The sequence below is a fragment of the Synchiropus splendidus genome, chromosome 7 (assembly GCF_027744825.2).
Source record: "Synchiropus splendidus isolate RoL2022-P1 chromosome 7, RoL_Sspl_1.0, whole genome shotgun sequence".
NCBI lineage: Eukaryota > Metazoa > Chordata > Actinopteri > Syngnathiformes > Callionymidae > Synchiropus > Synchiropus splendidus.
Genome location: NC_071340.1, coordinates 18256909 through 18274534, shown reverse-complemented (window position 1 = coordinate 18274534; position 17626 = coordinate 18256909). Strand labels below are relative to the sequence as shown.

Below are 17626 nucleotides of genomic sequence, written 5' to 3'. Positions count from 1 at the left end.
TGTGTTTAGCTGACACTGAAAACTACGTTTCCCAGAAGGCGACCGGCGCGCAGAACACGTTGGAAGTCCACAGTTCAGTGATCGACAACACTGAATTACATTTTAATAAACAACTTTGATTGGAAATGAAGAAGAAATTATTCCATTTTAAATGCTTTTGTTCAATAAACAGTCACAGCGTTTAACTCATTTTATTTCCACATAAATACAAGTTAAAGTGGTTAGACGAGTTTCGTACCGAAGTGCTTCAGTCTTGGGGCCATCAACACTCATTCGACCTCCGAGGACGTTCCCCTGACAGAGAGGCGCTGACAGACTTGGCTCCGCCCATGGTCTTCTACACACCCACAGGAAAGCACCCAGGAGTTCCTCATAACCTCAGTGATGAGCTGCTCTACTCTGAGTGTCTGTTGGTCGACTGCTCCATAAAAGCATCTTCAAAGAAAAGATCCCAATTGGACCATAAGGAAGAGTCCGATCTGATCTCATCATTCATGGTCAGCCAATCAGAAGGCAGCATCAGAAGGTGGAAGAAGAATTCCTCAGACAGATCCAGAACTATGGGAAGGCGGGTTCCCGGCGGACTTCATCAACCCACCCTCCAGAATGATGGTTCAGATCCAGCTCTGCAGGATTAGGGGGCATCTATAACCCGGGAGTATGTGGATGAAGACGTTACTGCGAAGTTAGTCGTCACACTGAGATCGGTACCAGAGAAGGTCCAGCCTTCACATTTAAAATGAACAAATAAGAAAGGGGAGTCTCTGTGGTGCCCTATAACCATGGAAACTGCTGGCCTTGTCTCCAGGTCAGCGTGATCGTCCGGGCGGCTCCAGACGGTTGGACAAGGCGGTCAGCACCTGGTCAAACTTGGCGAACCGCAGCACCTGAGTCTCCGCTGCTCCCCTGCTCCCCCACAGAAGCCTCATCTGGAAGTCAGTGTTGAAGATCTCAGAGAGGTCGGTTCGGTTCTGGAACCCTGCAAGTGTCCACAACAGTTAGACTCACCCTGAGTGATGAACGAAACAATTCAAGTGCGAGTCAATTCACTTCTGCTGTAACTGAGGGTGGACAGAGGGGGGTGCTGGAGAGCTGTGTCTGACCAGCACTGTTTACATACATACATCATCAGTTTACCACTGCTTTGCTCACTGCCCCTGTCGACTTCATCACTCATGTTTCCTCTACCTTCTCCTTCTTCACTTCAAACATTGTCTCACCCTGCAGTTTGTTCTCAGCGTTGGTTCTGTAGACTCCACCCAGTTGGGCCACGGTCCGGGCAGCACCAAGGTGAAACATGACAACGTCCACGCCAGCGTCCAGGGTCTCCCATGGCTCCGCCCCCTCGCCCACCGCCACGCTCTTCTCCAACAGAGCCAGGAGCGGGAGGATGTGAGGGAAGCAGGTGCTGGACAGAGGGCAGCTCTCTACAGCACCAACAGGGGACGGCACTTAGCACTTAGCAGACCAAGTCTCACGCTGAAAACACGAAACTTCCCCTACCTCGTCCCTCATTCAGACTCTTCATGAAAGGCCTGAGAGTCTTCTCGTACAAGACAGCGCCGTCCGTGTGGCGCTGGCGTAACGCCGCCCAGGTCTGCTCCAGACGAGTCACCTGGGGAAACCGGTCCTCACAACTGTCAGGACCAATTCACAGCCGCAGTCTCCAGAAGACTGTGGTCTCACCTGTGGCAGCTCCAGCGCTCTCATGATGGCGGCGAATCCAAACATGTTTCCCATGTTGCTCTTGAGCTCAGCGGCAACGCAGATTAACTTGTGCAGCAGAGCTGCTCTCTCCTCCGTGGTCCCAGTGCAGCCCAGGACGTCCACCGCCAGCGTGATCGCCATTGTCTGGTACCTGCAGGGGGCGTCGCAGAGCTCATAATCTTTGTGATCCGGACGAATCTGCCACTGGTGTATGGACTCACCGCTCCAGCAGGTCCAGTCTGAGCTGCCGTCCGTGAGGCAGGGTCAGCAGCTCCATCCCCGAGCTGACCCCCATCATCTTCTGGACCTCTGAGGTCACATCCAGAATCCTGGCCACCTGAAACACACCTGCGTTAGTCCATCTGGATTTGTCCCAAAAACTCCTCAGGGGTTTCCTCACCGTGCAGTCACATTTGGTGATGTGCTCCGCAGCTGTTCCGGGATCCACCTCCGCCAGCAACTCCTTCACCCTCCTCAGGATCCCCACCTCCAGTGGTTTGTTTTCCTCGGGCATCAAGGCCGACCGGTAGCTCCGGGGACTGAAGGAGGAGGCCGTCTCCATCACAGGGGAGAAGTAGATGTTCCCCTCTGATGACCTGAGCTGGAGCTCCACCACACCGTCCTCTACCTGCAGCCTTTCCACATAGCTCTGGCTGCTGGGACAAAGCTCAGTGTAGCAGGTTCCATCCCGGTCCAGCAGAGGTCTGAGGAGGGTGCTGCTGGGAGAGGGAGTGGCGCTGACTGCACGGCTGCTGCAGGGGCTCCTCGATCCAGGAGCTGGAGAGACACAATAGTGGTTAACATGAGGCTTTCCTCAAAGCTCGCCACAAGTAATGTGCCCTCCGTGACAAGAGGTGGTGCTGTGACCCTTTGAGTCATTAGTTAAGCTGTCAAAGGCAGCAAACACAGAGACGTTTGGACTCATGCTGAATGATCCACTCGTAAAGAGGCCCCCAATCATCCGACTGAAGGAAACTGAAGGGAAGTTTCACAGTACAATTAAATATATAAGACGAGGTCAGCACTTTGAGTGAGTTAATACAGTTCCCTCTGCCACAGAGCTGATGTCTGTATCAGACTGCAACGTGTTTGATGCACGCACAACTGAGAACCTGTAAACAGGGGATCGAAATAAAATGCTCAGTGGGATCTGGTTTCAAGTATCACTGTAAAATATTCACAACAGAAGCTTGATTGGCTTGTGTGTGTGTGTGTGTGTGTCACAAAGACAGAGAGAGTGTTTCAGAAGCATGTTCATTTATTAAAGCTCGACAAAAGCGCACACTTTGCTCATCAGAGAGGTCAAAGGTCAGCAGTTATTTACAAGCATCAGACCAGAGCCTCTTCCAGGACGTCTGACTCTTGAGACAGCTGGACCATCTCCAGCTCCTCCACAGCTGCTGGGAACTTCTCTCTCCTGCTCATCCTCATCTCCCCCCCCACAACAACACTCAGCACCATCAGCCCAACACCACCGAGCACACCGCACCTGGCTACTTCCTGTTAGCTTGATCAGGTGTGAAGATTGGAGCAGTGGAAACCAACATCCACACATTATGTGCAGGAGACGTGGGTGTGTGTGTCCCGATGCTAAAACATTAACAACAAAAATCAACTTGTGTATTCATGTACCACTTGAATGACTCCACAGAGTCCAACTCATGACTCACTATAGGGCAGTGTGTTACAGAAAGCTGAGCCAGAAGATAATGCTTTCCACTAATCCCTTCTCTCATTTGTCTCAGAGAAGTTCTGACACCCAGGAGAGACTCAGAGGAGAGACCTCTGCTGCTCCAGGAGGAGAGTCTGATCACTTGGGAGGAGGCCCGGGGCAGATCCAGGACACAAGGTTGAGGGAAGTCTGAACCTCTTTGCTGTCCCCACGATCCCCCAAGTCCCCCCAAGACCCCTTTTCCAGTTTTCCAGTACTACATAAAGAACGACAACAAACTGGCCCAGTCAGCAGTTCACCTCCCCACCCGTCCACTTCTGAAAAGCCCACCTTGCTCTATTAAAACAAGTCAGGAAGAGCAGGAAGTTGATGTGCAGTAAAAACTGCTCCCCAGGGGAGGTTCGCTCAAAGGTTCAGAGGGGTGGGTTGAGGACCTTCTGCCCCACATCTGTGGGCCAGCACCAAGTGTGACATGTGAGCAGTGTAAATCTGTACTTTGGTCTGGATCCAAGCTGACGCCCTCGAGCCGCTCACTCGCTCCAGAGAAGAGAGGACGTTCACAGCACGCTGGTGAGTACGTACTTCACTGTGATCTAGAACCAGCTGTACCCAGGGCCAGACTAGAAAGCAGCCGTTCGCGTTCAAGAAACAATGACACCTCGGGCACTGTATAAACAGAGCATTGTTACAAGTGTGTCAGGAGGCTGGCAAACTGCAAAACAATCTTGATTCTCACGGCTCTCACTCGTCACTCCTCAGCGCAACACACATACACACAGGTTTGTTGCACCATCTTTGTGAGGTTTCTCGTTGCCATAACCCTTTCCCCAGCCTCTCCCCCTAAACCTAAACATCCAAAACACATGGCTAACCTTAACCAGGACTCAAACTGAAACCCAGTCATAATAACTCTGTTATTTTGAAGCCTCAAATTGAGGCTTAACCTTGTGGGGTCCGGTGATATTGTCTCCAGGAGGTGTGTTACCCAGAAGTGGTCCTTACAAGTATGGCTACACTAGGGACACGCGCACACACAAACTGACGACCACATGAGGTGGCCTGACTGACCTTGTAATACTAAAGTCTGTGCAGTACGAAAGAGGCGGCAGAGAGAAAGACTGATGTGAAAATGAGCAGTGCAGCTCAGTGTAAAGCAGAGTTTGGGTGAAACTCAGATCATGTCTGAAGTTTATAACCTCAGGAACAGGACATGAACACCACAGTGGTTTGGATGCTCGGAGCTGAACTAGTAACTAGTAACCCTTCATCTAATTAACATGATGAGAAGTGCTGACGGAGCCAATGTTAATGGGCTGATAAGTTCAAGGTGCGGTCGACCTTCACACAGACAGACCCTCAACTTTATCGTCTATAGAAGTAAACATCACGCCCACATGCTAACCACATGACAAAGGTCGTCACGGCAACAATACAAGCCCTCTGTGATAAACAAAAGCACGTGTAACAGGACCTAGAGCAGAGTAATCTGAGGAACGCTGAGGGGAGGAAAACACATTGTGTAAACCTGTTGAGCTCCGACATTCCAGTTGTGTAATCCCGGGCCACCATGGAATTGCAGGGAATTCAGGAATTATGTAAGACGCCAGCTGATTGGAGGAAGAAGCAACACAGCTTCTGCAAGACTCTACAGAGCCACCCTGCAGTCTCCAGTGAAGACATGAATCAACATGTTTGAGGAGCTCCTCACCGCACTCTAGATGTTCCATCTTTTGCTCCTTTCCCCGCATTCGATTTGTCTTTCTGACCTGAACTAAACTTGTGTCATGTGTTTTGTGTATAATCCATCATAGATTGCTGTGAAATGACTTAGCAGAGAGTCAACATGAGACACTCCAGCGTTGCCGCAACACTCACACAGGCAGCTGCAGAGTCCCTTTCAGATATTAGAAACAAAACAATATAAAACTTATTGAGGGTCATCTGGTGTGCAACTCTCTTCCAGAAAGATGATCCGACACATGCTGCCTGCTCTGGCCCTGCTCCTCTGCCTCCCATGCTCGACTGACGGAGGGAAAGTCCTGGTGGTTCCCATCGACGGAAGCCACTGGATCAACATGAAGGTGGTCATCGAGGAGCTCCACTCCAGAGGACACGAGATCACGGTGATCCGGCCAGCGGACACCTGGTACATCCCAGCCCAATCCCCCCAGCACAAGACCATCACAGTCAACACCTCCATTGGCTTCGATGAGAGCGCGTTCGGAGAGTTTGTGAACAAGATGATAACAATGCGGAGGGAGGGCGCCTCATTCTGGGCCCGCCTCGCTCTGGAGTACCAGCTGGTGCTGCAGTTCTACGATCTGAACAAACAGGTGGTGGAGATGACGGGTCAGATGTTCGAGGACCAGCAGCTGATGCAGAGATTACATGAGGACAAGTACGACTTGGTTCTGACGGACCCGGCCACTGGGTCGGGGGTGCTCCTGGCTCGGCGGTTAGCGTTGCCTCTAGTCCTGAACGTCAGATGGACGGTCCAGGGCGATGGCCATTTCGCCATCGCTCCGTCCCCATTATCATACGTACCTCTCCCCGGAGCAGAGCTGACTGATAAGATGACGTTCACTGAGCGCGTGAAGAACATTATGTACTTCTTTTTTTCCAAGCTACAAATAATGTACGTGACTGACTCGAACTACCGACCTTTCGTGCACCGATACTTCGGCCCTGACGTCCACTACATGGAGCTCTTCCAGGCTGCTGACATCTGGCTGATGAGGAACGACTTCGCCTTTGACTTCCCGCGGCCCACCATGCCCAATGTGGTCTACATGTCAGGGTTCCAGTGCAAGCCCTCCAGACCACTCCCCAAGGAACTAGAGGATTTCGTACAGAGTTCAGGGGAACACGGCGTCATCGTGATGTCCTTGGGCACCTTGGTGGCAGAACTTCCAGAAGACATCACAGAAAACATTGCCGCTGCCTTTGCCACTCTTCCACAAAAGGTGATCTGGAGACACAAGGGTAAAAGACCATCCACACTCGGCAACAACACCTTAGTTGTGGACTGGCTGCCCCAGAACGACATCCTGGGTCACCCTAAAACCAAAGTCTTTGTTGCCCATGGGGGCACCAACGGGATCCAAGAGGCCATTTACCACGGCGTCCCTCTCTTGGGCCTACCCCTCATGTTTGACCAGCACGACAACTTCTTCAGGATGAAAGCCAAGGGCGTGGCCAAAGTGCTGGACATCGCAACAGTGAACAAGGACAACTTCCTGGAGGCCCTGAAGGAGGTTCTGCACCAGCCGTCGTACAGGGAAAAGATGACCAAGCTGTCCAGAATCCAGAAGGACCAGCCCCTGAAGCCCATGGAGCGAGCCATGTTCTGGATCGAGTTCGTCATGAGGCACAAAGGGGCGAGTCACCTGCGGACGGAGTCGTACAAGATGGGCACCATCCAGTACTACATGATCGACGTGGCAGCGTTTCTGCTGGTGATCCTTGTGACGCTCGTCTACACCTCCATCGTGATGGTCAGGTGTTTGCTGAGGAAGGTGGCCGGGCGAAGCAAAGCCAAGAAGGAATGATGACCGTGGGTGAACGATTCCACCTTTCTTCGGCAGCAGAGGGTTCAAGCCACGACCTGGTCCCGCCCACGCATGCCTGGAGGGTCAGTCCAGCAGCACTGACGCAAAGAGAGTTCCAGCTCACTGTAGTCTTTAGCTCTCCTGTTAGCAACATGATCTTCACATGTACACAAACCTTGATCATTCGAGTCACGAAGACCTCAGAGTGAGGCCACTGAAACTGTGTTTTCCATCCAAACGAATAAAGAAAAACAAGCTTTTGGTGGTGCAGCTCATTCACCTGCAGCTTCTACACATCTGACCCTGAGGCCACCTGAGTTTGGATCAATAATCCACGACCTCAACTGACCTCTGACTTGACAACAGTTCAGTGAACTAAGTGGTAGACGCTTGTTTTGAACTCACAGTTGCAGGACGCAGGATAGACATACGAGTCCGCTGGAGTCTGGTCGACCCGTGGGAGAGTGGATGCCGGACTGCAACCAGAGAGCAAGAGGGAGAGAGAGGGAGTCAGAGGGAGGAAGATAGTCAGGGAGAGCGTATCAGTCAGAGAGAGTCAGTCAGTGAGAGGGAGTCAGAGAGAGTGTAAGTGGGTTATCTGTCAGATATCTGTCGAAAGTTGTCTACCTGCTGCGTCCGGCCATCTCCTGGCCGGAGTGGAATGCCGTCTCTAGATAACTCAGGGGCAACGTCCTGTTGACCGGCCGGTGGATCCGGGCGCCGCTCCATTGTGTCAGGGCGGCCTTGCTGCCCACATAGAAGTGAACCAGGGAGGGGAGCGAGTCAAAGGCCTCATCCTCCAGGCTGAACTGGACCCGACTGTACGTCTCGCCGGACTGAACAACCGTCCTCCTGACCAGGAAATGATTGGTCTTCTGGTTCCAGTGGCAGGTGAGGACGAAGTCGCCATGACTGGACTCAGAGTCCCGCAGCAGGAAGTCTCCAGGGGCCAGCACCAGGCTCTCTGAAACCTGCGGGGCATCATGAGGAGCGTCAGGAGTGAGAGCTCCCTGTCAAAACTCAAGTTCAGTATGAAGGCTGTGGCTCCCTCTAGTGGTCCAGGCAAATCACTTCACTTGAGCCTGATTGAGTGCAACATTGTTTGTGTTCCTCCTTGACTCTGCGTGAATCTTTCTCCACTCTCTTGTCAGTCAAAATCGATTCATAATGCAGAAACAGTAAGAAATGTGGAATATTTTGCGTTAGATTCTCTTTAAATCTCACACTTGTGAGTCTGTACGAAGTGCGTGTGTGTGGTTGATCCTCACTTGTGGGGACCAATTATAGACAAAACACTATCCTTGTGAGGACTTTATGACAATGTGAATAATTTGCTGGACCCCATAAATCCAAGCCTCAATTTGAGGATGAAGAAGATTAATTGGTTTTCAGTTTGGTCCTGGTTCAGGTGTTTCTGATGATTAGGTTACGGGGGAGAGGCTGGGGAAAGGGTTATGTCAATGAAAGATCACCACAATGATAGCGATACAAACGTGCGTGTGTGTGTGTGTGCGTGAGTGCCAGACCTCCCAGGGGATGCATCCGTGGTACCAGGCGTGACTCCTCAGGTTGCTGCTGCTCAGCTTCAGCTCCTCCTCCAGCTGCTTCCTCAGTGTCTCCGTCGGAGGCTCTAGCCAGAACTTCTCTTTGGAGAACTGAAAGTTCATCACACAGAACATGAGGTCCTGACTGGGTTCTGTCGGAGCTGCATCTCCACACGGACGGCGCAAGCATCCCTCCTCTTCCCTCGAGCTGGGTTTGTTGCTTGGGAATGTGTCACGATGAGGGACAGCTCCAACGTTCCCACAGTGGCATCCGCCCAAGCGGCACCAGGGGCCCGTGAACCCAGACCCGTCGCTGTGGCAACGTTATTATGTGACAGGGTCATCTCTTAGCTGGGCTTTTGTCCACCCTCTCTTTACACAAACACACACACACACGCACAAAAGAAACAGTGCTACTGTATATCAAGCAGAGGGTTGGGCAGCACACACACAGGACAAACACAGTCAGTTGTGAAAGCCCATGCCGTCACTTCACATCCCCCACTGTTCCCGCACAACGGTTTGTCCTTCTGGACGGGCCCAGGGCCAGAACCCCTTCACAACGGTTTGTGTGTTTAAATAAAGATTTAATTGGATCATTCATTAACAGCTTCCCAACAAGTCCGTTTGGCGAGGATCTAATTACCGGGAGGGTTCTGGGGTTGCGGCTGCCAGCAGTAACCACGGCAGCACCGAACCGTCCCACCACTTCAGCTAACAAGTCCCGCCCAGCGGACTAGAGTGCATTTGCAGCGTGGCGGGAGGAACGAAGCTCACCTTCACGTACTCTCCTCCACCGTCCATCACGTCCCGTGGCCTGGAACACAACACACACGTTAGGCCAGGACTCCAGAGTTCACTTCATTCTCACACAGAGGAGGGACGAGCGGAACTGTCAATCAATCACTGCACACAGGATAATGTCACAGGCCTCTTTACTAAAACTGCTGTCCCCACGACCTCAGATCAGTCGAAGAAGACTCATGGACCACTTTAAAAGAGCAAAAGAGTTTTGATCTTTAACTGCTGCAATATAAACTCAATGAGACGCGTGACCACAGCGTGAGGTCGACACACACTGTCACACAAACCTGGTCAAGGTCACATGACCAGGGTTAGGGTTCCACCGCTCCAGCAGCACCCAGAATTTTCAGAGCCGACACCCTGGCGGAGGTTCTGGCACCTGAGCACTAAACCCACTTTCACTACACCAGACTGCACGGGTGAGTCATGACACAGAGCCAGAACGCTCAGCTCTGTTTCTCGTCCTTGTTAGCCCCTCCACCCCGCCGCTCACCCAACAACGCCAGTGAGAAACGTCTCCACAGTTCTCAAGACACTGCGTTGACTCCGGAAGTTACGAAACTGCAGCTGAGCTCACGACCTGTGAGAGTTTCTCTGCTCCTCCGCAACATTCTGCATCTTTCCATGGACTAGAGACTTGACCCTTTGTTCCCACATATGAGCCGCCCCCCACCACCACATACACACACACACACACACACTTCAACATGAGAATGACACTCTACTTTGGAGGGTTCTGTCTCTCTCCAGTGACCCTGGTGAGCCGTGAGCAGAGCAGGAAGTCAGTTCCAGTTGTCACAGCAGGACTGGAACAACTTCACCTGACAGATATCTGTCATTGCAGAGTCATTAGACCTTTGAGCAACGTTCTACTGACACTGACATGTGACGTCTCAACAGAACCAAGTCCTTCCAAGACTCCTCACCATCATCACAGTTTTCCATCACAGAACTGGAACCCGGTCCACTATAGGTGTCGTCACCCTGTGTTGGACTGGACTGAACCAGCGAGTGAAGCAGCGATGGAAGCACCATGCAGCTCACAAGCAAGACAGGACAGGTCATCCTGACTGGGAGGTCAAAGGTCATCCCTGCTGTTACAGAGTGAAACACATTGGTCAGTTGCTGCATTGACATGGTGCAGCTGCTGTAAAGGTTCTGTCGGAGAAGTGCCGACTTTGCTAGTCTTGTTCCTGATCTTTGTGTCACTGCCGTCTCCACATCATTCTTCTACGGATTTACATTGCTTTTTTAAACTTTTTTTAATTTACTGTTTCGGCAAACATGACTTGGTGGCTGCATCTCAGGAAAGAATGACTTAGGTTGTTTTATCAGTGCTTTCTCAGGTCCACTCACAGACGGTGTGAGATTGAAACAACCTGCGCTCGTGAGAGGAATGTTATGGAGTCCAGAAACAGTCTCCAGCACAGTCAGTTCTACTGAGGAACTGCACCCCAATGAAGACGATGATTGACCCTTGCCTTCTCCTGTACCTCTTACACACTTTGAAGTATTTTAACGACCTTATTAAGAAAACGGTAGTGAGACTAATAAGGAGCCCTGAGGCCCCCCGGCCCCTTTATGAAGTTCTATTTCCTTTTTTTCACTGTGGAGAACATCTTGTTTTTGTCCGTGCAAACTCTGAGTGCCAAATATGATTCCCCGACTCAGCAAAAAGAGATCCACCAAGTCTCCTGAACCAGATCCAGCTCCTGAAGGTCCCTCCCAGCGTCCTCAGCCTGGCACTTCAGGTGGCACAGTGAATGGACTGGTCCCTGGTTCTGGCATGGTCCGGACTTTTGGGAGCTCTTTCAAATATTCAAACGCAGGTTCTGGTTCTGGCCTGAGGCACCCGGGTCTCCAGAATGCTTTGTTCAGGGGTTTGTTCGGATCGCGTCTCGCAGCAAGAATGTGGCGCACAAAAACAGAGGGAGGCAGTGCAGAAAATAGAGGCTGAAGGCCACAGTGGTCTCCCGCCACAGCCTCAAAACAATAGCAGAGCTAAAATGGAAAGTAAAAATGTGGAACAACTTCGTGGTGACGGCCGCTGACCAACAAGTGGGTTTATTCTCGTGCTCCACTTCTTCATGTGTTCTCAAATTTGGTATCTCAGCCCAGAAAGAGGAAACTCCCTCAGCCTGAGGCCCTTACTCCTTCTCGCAGCACTCGCACACACAACATCAATGCACAGAGCAGACACGGTGTTGAACGCAGGTTCAGCATGAGCAGCGGTGAATGTAACCTGACTGAACCTGCTGTTTCATCCTGATGTCTGAACGGGTGACTGAGGCGAAGCTGCCTCACTTCCTCTGGAAGCGGAACCCTCTGTCTCCCCAGCACCAGCAACGTGGAAATCCGCTCTGCATTTCACGTCCAAACATCCCGTGACTGGGAACCAATATGAGTTCAGCAGACGTGACAGCATCTCAGATACTCTGTCTTAAAAAGACTAAACTCCAAAAAACAATATTCAAGAGCTGCAACTGCTACAGAATGTCTTGGCCCCAGGAAGCTGGACCGTATCACGCCGGTCCTGAGGTCTCTCTACAAGCTTCCTGGGCGTCAAAGTAGTCATGTGAGGCCCTCCTGCTCCCTCTCAGAGATCAGCACGACTGAGTGTTTCCAGAACCAGGACTCGACTGAGCCATGCAGCATTCAGCTTCCATGAAAATCTAAGATCAGCTCATATCCAGTGTCGGAAGTCAAGGAACGCTGAAAACATGCGGGAAAGCTTCAGAGGTTTGGTAGCCTTCCTCACTTTCTCCAACACTGGACCATGAAAGCGGCAGCTGCAGTCTCTCGTCACACCCACAGCCTCCAGAGTCCAGAGGAGGCCAGATATGTCATTGATGATTGTAGTGCCTGCTTTCAATGCTGCTGTTGTGGTGTGCATGTTGGCACAAACCCACGCTGTTGCTATCAGAATAAACTCTTGTACTCACACCCACAGTGAGACGCTGAAGCAGCGACAGCACCGGCCCAGAACCGAAAAGTCTGAGCGTGAGGCAGCTGCAGCGTCGTTGCCAAACATCTCCTCACCGCTGGGAGCACCACATTCCTGCGCTTATGTAACGACAGCAGTCCAGACCCGGGGTCCAGCCCTTTCAGTTCAGGCTGACCTGTACAACCAGACTCCCTTGCATCCTCTGAAGCTCCTAAGATGCACCAGGAATGAAACGTCCGGGCATAGTGGATCACACCTGAACCCCGATGAGTGAGGCTTTATTTATGCGTCATGGTGGAGAAAAAGCTGAGCCAGAAGGCAAAGCTCTCTTCTGACCACAGGGTGTCTCTTCTTTGGAGTGAGCCAGGGTTTCTCTGTGTGGCCTCTCTGAGAGAGAGAAACTCAGTCATCCAGGAGAGACGTGGAGCAGAACCTCTGCTCCTCCAAAGTAATGGGATCCTACCCGAAGGTCACCTGGATGGGAATGTTACGGGGAGGACACACCTTAAGATGAGTTGGAAACAATGCAGTACACACTCCAGTCCCATAAGTGGCGCTGCATCACTGGCAAGCAGCAAAGCAGAAGGCACTCTGACTGTCGAGCAGCTCTGCAGAACATAGTTTATTTTGGGTTTAAATAGAGGGGGTGGGGTCTCGAGGGCACCAAAATGTTTGTAGCTCTGCTTCATAACTAGCGGAGGTGCTAACTGAGTGAGCAGCTTGGATGAATCAAATTTGTCTTTTCGACTAGCTTCTCTGTTGAGCGTGTTTCTATGTCGTTCCAATTCGCTTGACAACTGTCAAGGATTTTGAGGCAGAACGTTGTCAAGGCACTGTCAAATAGCACTGTTCCATCTGACTTGTTTTGTCTTCTAATGAAGCCACAGCGCTGGTTAGCACAGCGTGAACACAACCACGATGGAAGACGACACGGAGCTGCAGTCGCCCAGCTGACTTGTGACTGGAAGCAGAGCCATGTAGCACCCAGACACCCGTCTGACAGTAGACTGGTGTTCCTGTGCTTCGGTGGTGACAACAGCAGCGACTACACGATGCTATCTCACTTCCTGCATGTGGTATCTTGTGTGTCGCGACAGACAGGAAGCAAAGAAACACAAGCTCATGTGTCGGCAGCACACGTGTCTGTGACCTGACCACCAGTCATTTTCGAGGAGTTCTCCTGACAAAGAGCAGATGTCTGAAGGAGTCCTGACACTGGAGCGGATCGTTGGACTCAACATTGGAGTCAAATCGGGACGGAGAAAGCAGCGTGAAGCGGGACCAGCGTCTCTGCAGCCACCAACACTGTCATTAAAATTCCAACATGCCTCCAGTCAGCAAACATGTAATTATGAGACAATAATAACACGGACAGAAGTAGTGCTGACGATGACTCGCTCTGCTTCTGACAGACCTTCCTCACCACGACTCGTTCCTCACACTGCTCACATTCAAATGGCCTTTGAGTGAGTGACTTGTTGTAGTCTGTTAAACTGGAGATGATATTTGTTCTGAAAACTGAGTCAGTTAGAGGAGTCACAGCAGGAGTCACTGAGGTGCGAGTCACACTCAGGACTGCGGTGCACCTACGCCAGATCACCACTGGGGTCACAGAGTCAGACAGACCATCCTCATCATCCTCTGGTCACATGTCTGACCTCGTCCTTTCTAGTCACTCCCACTATACATCTCAGCATGTCCGTCTCTGACTCTCCTGACTCCACAGTCTCTGAACATGACACTCACCTCTACTGTGCTACACGCCGTTCTTCACCTCCTTCATCTCTATCCATCACTCATTCACGCACATCTTACTTTCTTCTCTCCACCTCCTCCTGATGTTCACTACAGATCACTACATCATCAGCAAACATCATGGTTAAATGCATTGTATATCAGCACTGTTTCCTGCAACTGTGCTCGAGCAATTAAAGGAGGACTTCTCTGGGACCAGATGGGTCATTAACGTTCTGGTTCAGCTACCGTGTCCTATCAGTGACGTCACTGCATCTTTCACGCGAATGCGCACCACTCACCAAGCATCACTTGTTAGAGTGAAATGTCTCTACTATCGCTATAACATCAACTACGTGACTGAAGGTAGCAGAGATGCCAACCTTGAAAACTGAGTAATTAAATACTCAGTACAATACAATCAATCAAATACTCTGACGCACGCGCGTGAAATTAACCGACTGTACGCACAACCGCGGACCAACGCGCAGCTGGTGGCGTGCATTCCGCGCTGCTTTTGTGTGATTAAAAGTAGAAATATAATATATGTGACATGTAAAAGCGCGCTGGCGCGGCAAACACCGTGCACCGTCCCTTGTAAACTGGCTCTAAAAAAAAGTTGATGAAATGAGTCAGGTAAACTCACTATGGTGACTCATCGTGAGTCCGTGAACCCAGCAGCGTCCTCGCGCGCGCGCGACAGCGAATTTTCCGATTAGAACCGATCAAAGAGTCTCACCGTGTGCCGCTGTCGGACCGCAGCTCCGAGTCTTCCCCCATCTCTCTGGCGCACACTGTGACACTCACACGCACACTCTCTCAGCTGACCTGGACTCAAAGCTACTGCGCATGTCCGCTGCCGACCGGACCCGCGAGGAGTCACAGTCACGGACTCTTAAAACAACTAATGTTTAGTTCAGTCAGAGGAGTCAAATCGAGTTGTGATTCACATTTTCAAATATTGTTATAGAACCTGGAGTAAAGCTTTGAACTGAGCTTCTGACTCCAGGCCACTTCCATTGATCCCTCAAACCAAATTGATGAAAGAGTTGTTGTTTGTACCATTCGATCAGATGTGGGGTTGAAATAAACTTCGACCATCATCAAATGCCTCAGAGCTGCTGGGTGATTTCCACAGAGGAGTCAGTCACTTTTTTCCACCTGCAGGGGCACAGCTGAGCCACAGGGCCACTCTCAACACGAGTCTGCCTGAGACTCCCTAACTCTGACTCACTCACAAGCTCCACCTCGAGCTTAAGTCTAATCGTGTCAGAACCAGCTGAGTCTTCTCTCGGGGTCAGTCTGAGGGTATGTGTTTGAGTCAGCGACTCACCTGTCAGCACGCTCCACTTTCTTAGTGTGAGTCTTGTCGCCGTGTGAGATGGAGTCCATGGGCACGTAAACATCCTGACTCACTGCTGACCCTCTCATGCTGGAAGGGTCTCCAGCAGGTCCGTGCTCGTCCCTCCCCCGCCTGTCAGCGGAGCAGCTGTCGGGCTGAAAGGTCAAAGGTGAAGCCGGCTTGAGTGACGGGGTGTCAGGCAGTGGCCGGGCGGCAGCGGAGAGTGGCGAGCTGCTGAGACTGAGAGTGGACAGAGCGCTGAGGAGCGGCGAGTCCGGGACGTGATCCATGCCCCCCCTCAGACCCTGCTCCCTTCCCTTCCCCGTCCTCTTCTTCTGAGACTCCCTCCTCGGCACTGTGCCCACGTGGGAGTACATGCTGCTGGAGCAGGCGTAGACCAGGCTGCCGGGCGCACCGTCCTCCGCTGACTTGGCACTTTCACAACTCCCATCATGCACCGAGGTGGACTTGTTGTGGCGGGGCGAGAGATTGGTCAAACTCCCGAACCACTTCAGGCCTGGAGGGACACAGGTGCAGATGAGAGAGACACTGAACACAAACTTTCACACACACTGAGCAGACAATATGGCAACAGGAACGACAAAAGTGTGTGTCAGGTGAAAACTTATCTCTAGCTTCTGACTGTGTGAGGGCCAGCAGGAGGCGCTGCAGCCGGTGAAACCGTGTGAGGCGAACTTGAACTCTGATGAGAAAGTTCTACGGTGTTCTGGGAAAGTCTTGGTGCTGCTGTGACAGTTGGACTCGGGGGAACCACCAGAGCAGGATATTTATGTCCCCCTCTAAATTTAGCAGCCGATTGTGAGAGAGGGGAGGCCGCGGAGCGAGGGGGGGGGGGGAGGGAATAACAAACTCCCTCGTTCTCTTATCCCGAATTCTTAACTGTGTTTATGCAACCAGATAATAACTACAGTGTGTGTGTGTGTATATGTGTGTGTGAGTGTGTGTGTGTGTGTGTGTGTGTGTGTGTGTGTGTGTACCACAGTGAGTCTCAGTGTGATTTAAACATTGGAACAGAAACTCTCTGTGTCTTCGACTGTCAACACTGACGTCTGTTTACCCACGATGCCTCTGCGTTTGTGTTCATTCGTATTCATTTAAGCGTGAATGAGACTGAATATCCAGCTCCGGAGTCAGTGTGGCGCGTGGGGCCTGAGGGGCCCCTCTACTGCAACACTTGGCCGCATGGCTGACATTTGTTGACACGTTTATTCTCAGATTTCTCTTTTACTGCTGCCAATCAACTCGCTCAAATATTGAAACAGTTTTTCTGTCGTCAGATGTCAGCCACATTTAAAGGTCTGGAAATAATTTTTGTAATAATTTTGTAATCCTGTTTTCAGATGGAAACAACTGGATGGTCCAAAATCAAGCTTTTTTTTTAAATAGTGAAATGTAATTTTTTTCATTTTTAAATGCGCCATTTATGACCATGTATATCCAGCAGAGGTAACCCCTAATGATTTCATATATTTCACCACTTAATTTTAAGGGCCTTTAAAAACGACTCTTTGACTTTTCTAAGTTTGATTTCTCATTTTCTTTAGCGGGAAAATACTGTATTTTAGAGCGACTCGTAACCTGACTGCCCTAGCAGCAGTTGACAGGACCAAGCTCGATGTATAGCAACAGGCGAAGCCAGATTTAGAAGAATAAGAAGAAACTTACTGAGTTTTTTCTTGTTCATTATTCTCTGCTGGAGTAGACAGACGTGATGAAGAGTCGCATGATCTTGCTCGCTACACTCGCTTGACTTCCTGTGCCCTGAGAAAACAGGAAGTGAGCACAGGCCTCGCTGATGACATCATCCTGACGGTTGGTGAGCAAAGATCTGCTCCTCACAAGGACGGAAAGTAGTTTGTCCCAAACATTACTGGTGAATTTCATCGACAGGAATATTTCATGTCCGCTTCCCCTCGGCAGAGGTCGCAGGAGCAGCTGCTGGAGTCAAGAAGCCCCGACTGCCCTCTTCACAAAGTCCTGCAGCTCCGTCCTGGGGCCTCCTTCCTGACACCCTTAGCTTATCTTCTGGCTCAGCTCTTTCTTCACCACAGACAGGCTCTTCACAACTGGAGACTCACCGATCATTCAACCTTGGTCTCAGATTCAGAGGCGCTGATCCTCATCCTGGGAGTTAAAGGTCACAGGAGCCATCTGCACCACAGCGTGTGTGAAAAGCAAGGAGGAAGTTATGTAACAGAATTTTATTGACATTGTTGTCACCATGGCTGCTGTTTACACTCACCATGATTCAGTATCTGGATGACTCCATAACCCTGTTACAGGAAATGATGTTGCCAGAATCCAGCATGA

The 17626-nt window shown here is 51.0% G+C and overlaps 2 protein-coding genes across 3 annotated transcripts; one reads left to right on the top strand and one right to left on the bottom strand.

Annotated features, from left to right (window-relative positions):
- Positions 1-169: 169 nt before the first annotated feature.
- Positions 170-17463, bottom strand: sh2d3cb (SH2 domain containing 3Cb). Of its 2 annotated transcripts, XM_053870696.1 has the most exons (13): positions 17395-17463; positions 16982-17077; positions 15287-15812; positions 9249-9288; positions 8454-8582; positions 7555-7898; positions 7333-7403; positions 2108-2484; positions 1929-2044; positions 1687-1858; positions 1504-1615; positions 1221-1427; positions 170-979 (listed from the first exon to the last, which is right to left on the bottom strand). In XM_053870696.1, exons 1-13 carry the CDS (start codon positions 17399-17401, stop codon positions 810-812), a joined length of 2367 nt encoding a protein of 788 aa, XP_053726671.1. In that variant the 5' UTR covers positions 17402-17463; the 3' UTR covers positions 170-809. The 2 variants fall into 2 exon arrangements, with proteins under 2 accessions (XP_053726671.1, XP_053726672.1); XM_053870697.1 differs by lacking the exons at positions 15287-15812; positions 16982-17077; positions 17395-17463 and adding an exon at positions 14693-15257.
- On the top strand, positions 3734-7178 carry LOC128762441 (UDP-glucuronosyltransferase 2B15-like). Its single transcript, XM_053870722.1, has 2 exons — positions 3734-3949; positions 5343-7178. Exon 2 carries the CDS (start codon positions 5347-5349, stop codon positions 6925-6927), a length of 1581 nt encoding a protein of 526 aa, XP_053726697.1. The 5' UTR covers positions 3734-3949; positions 5343-5346; the 3' UTR covers positions 6928-7178.
- Positions 17464-17626: the final 163 nt, after the last annotated feature.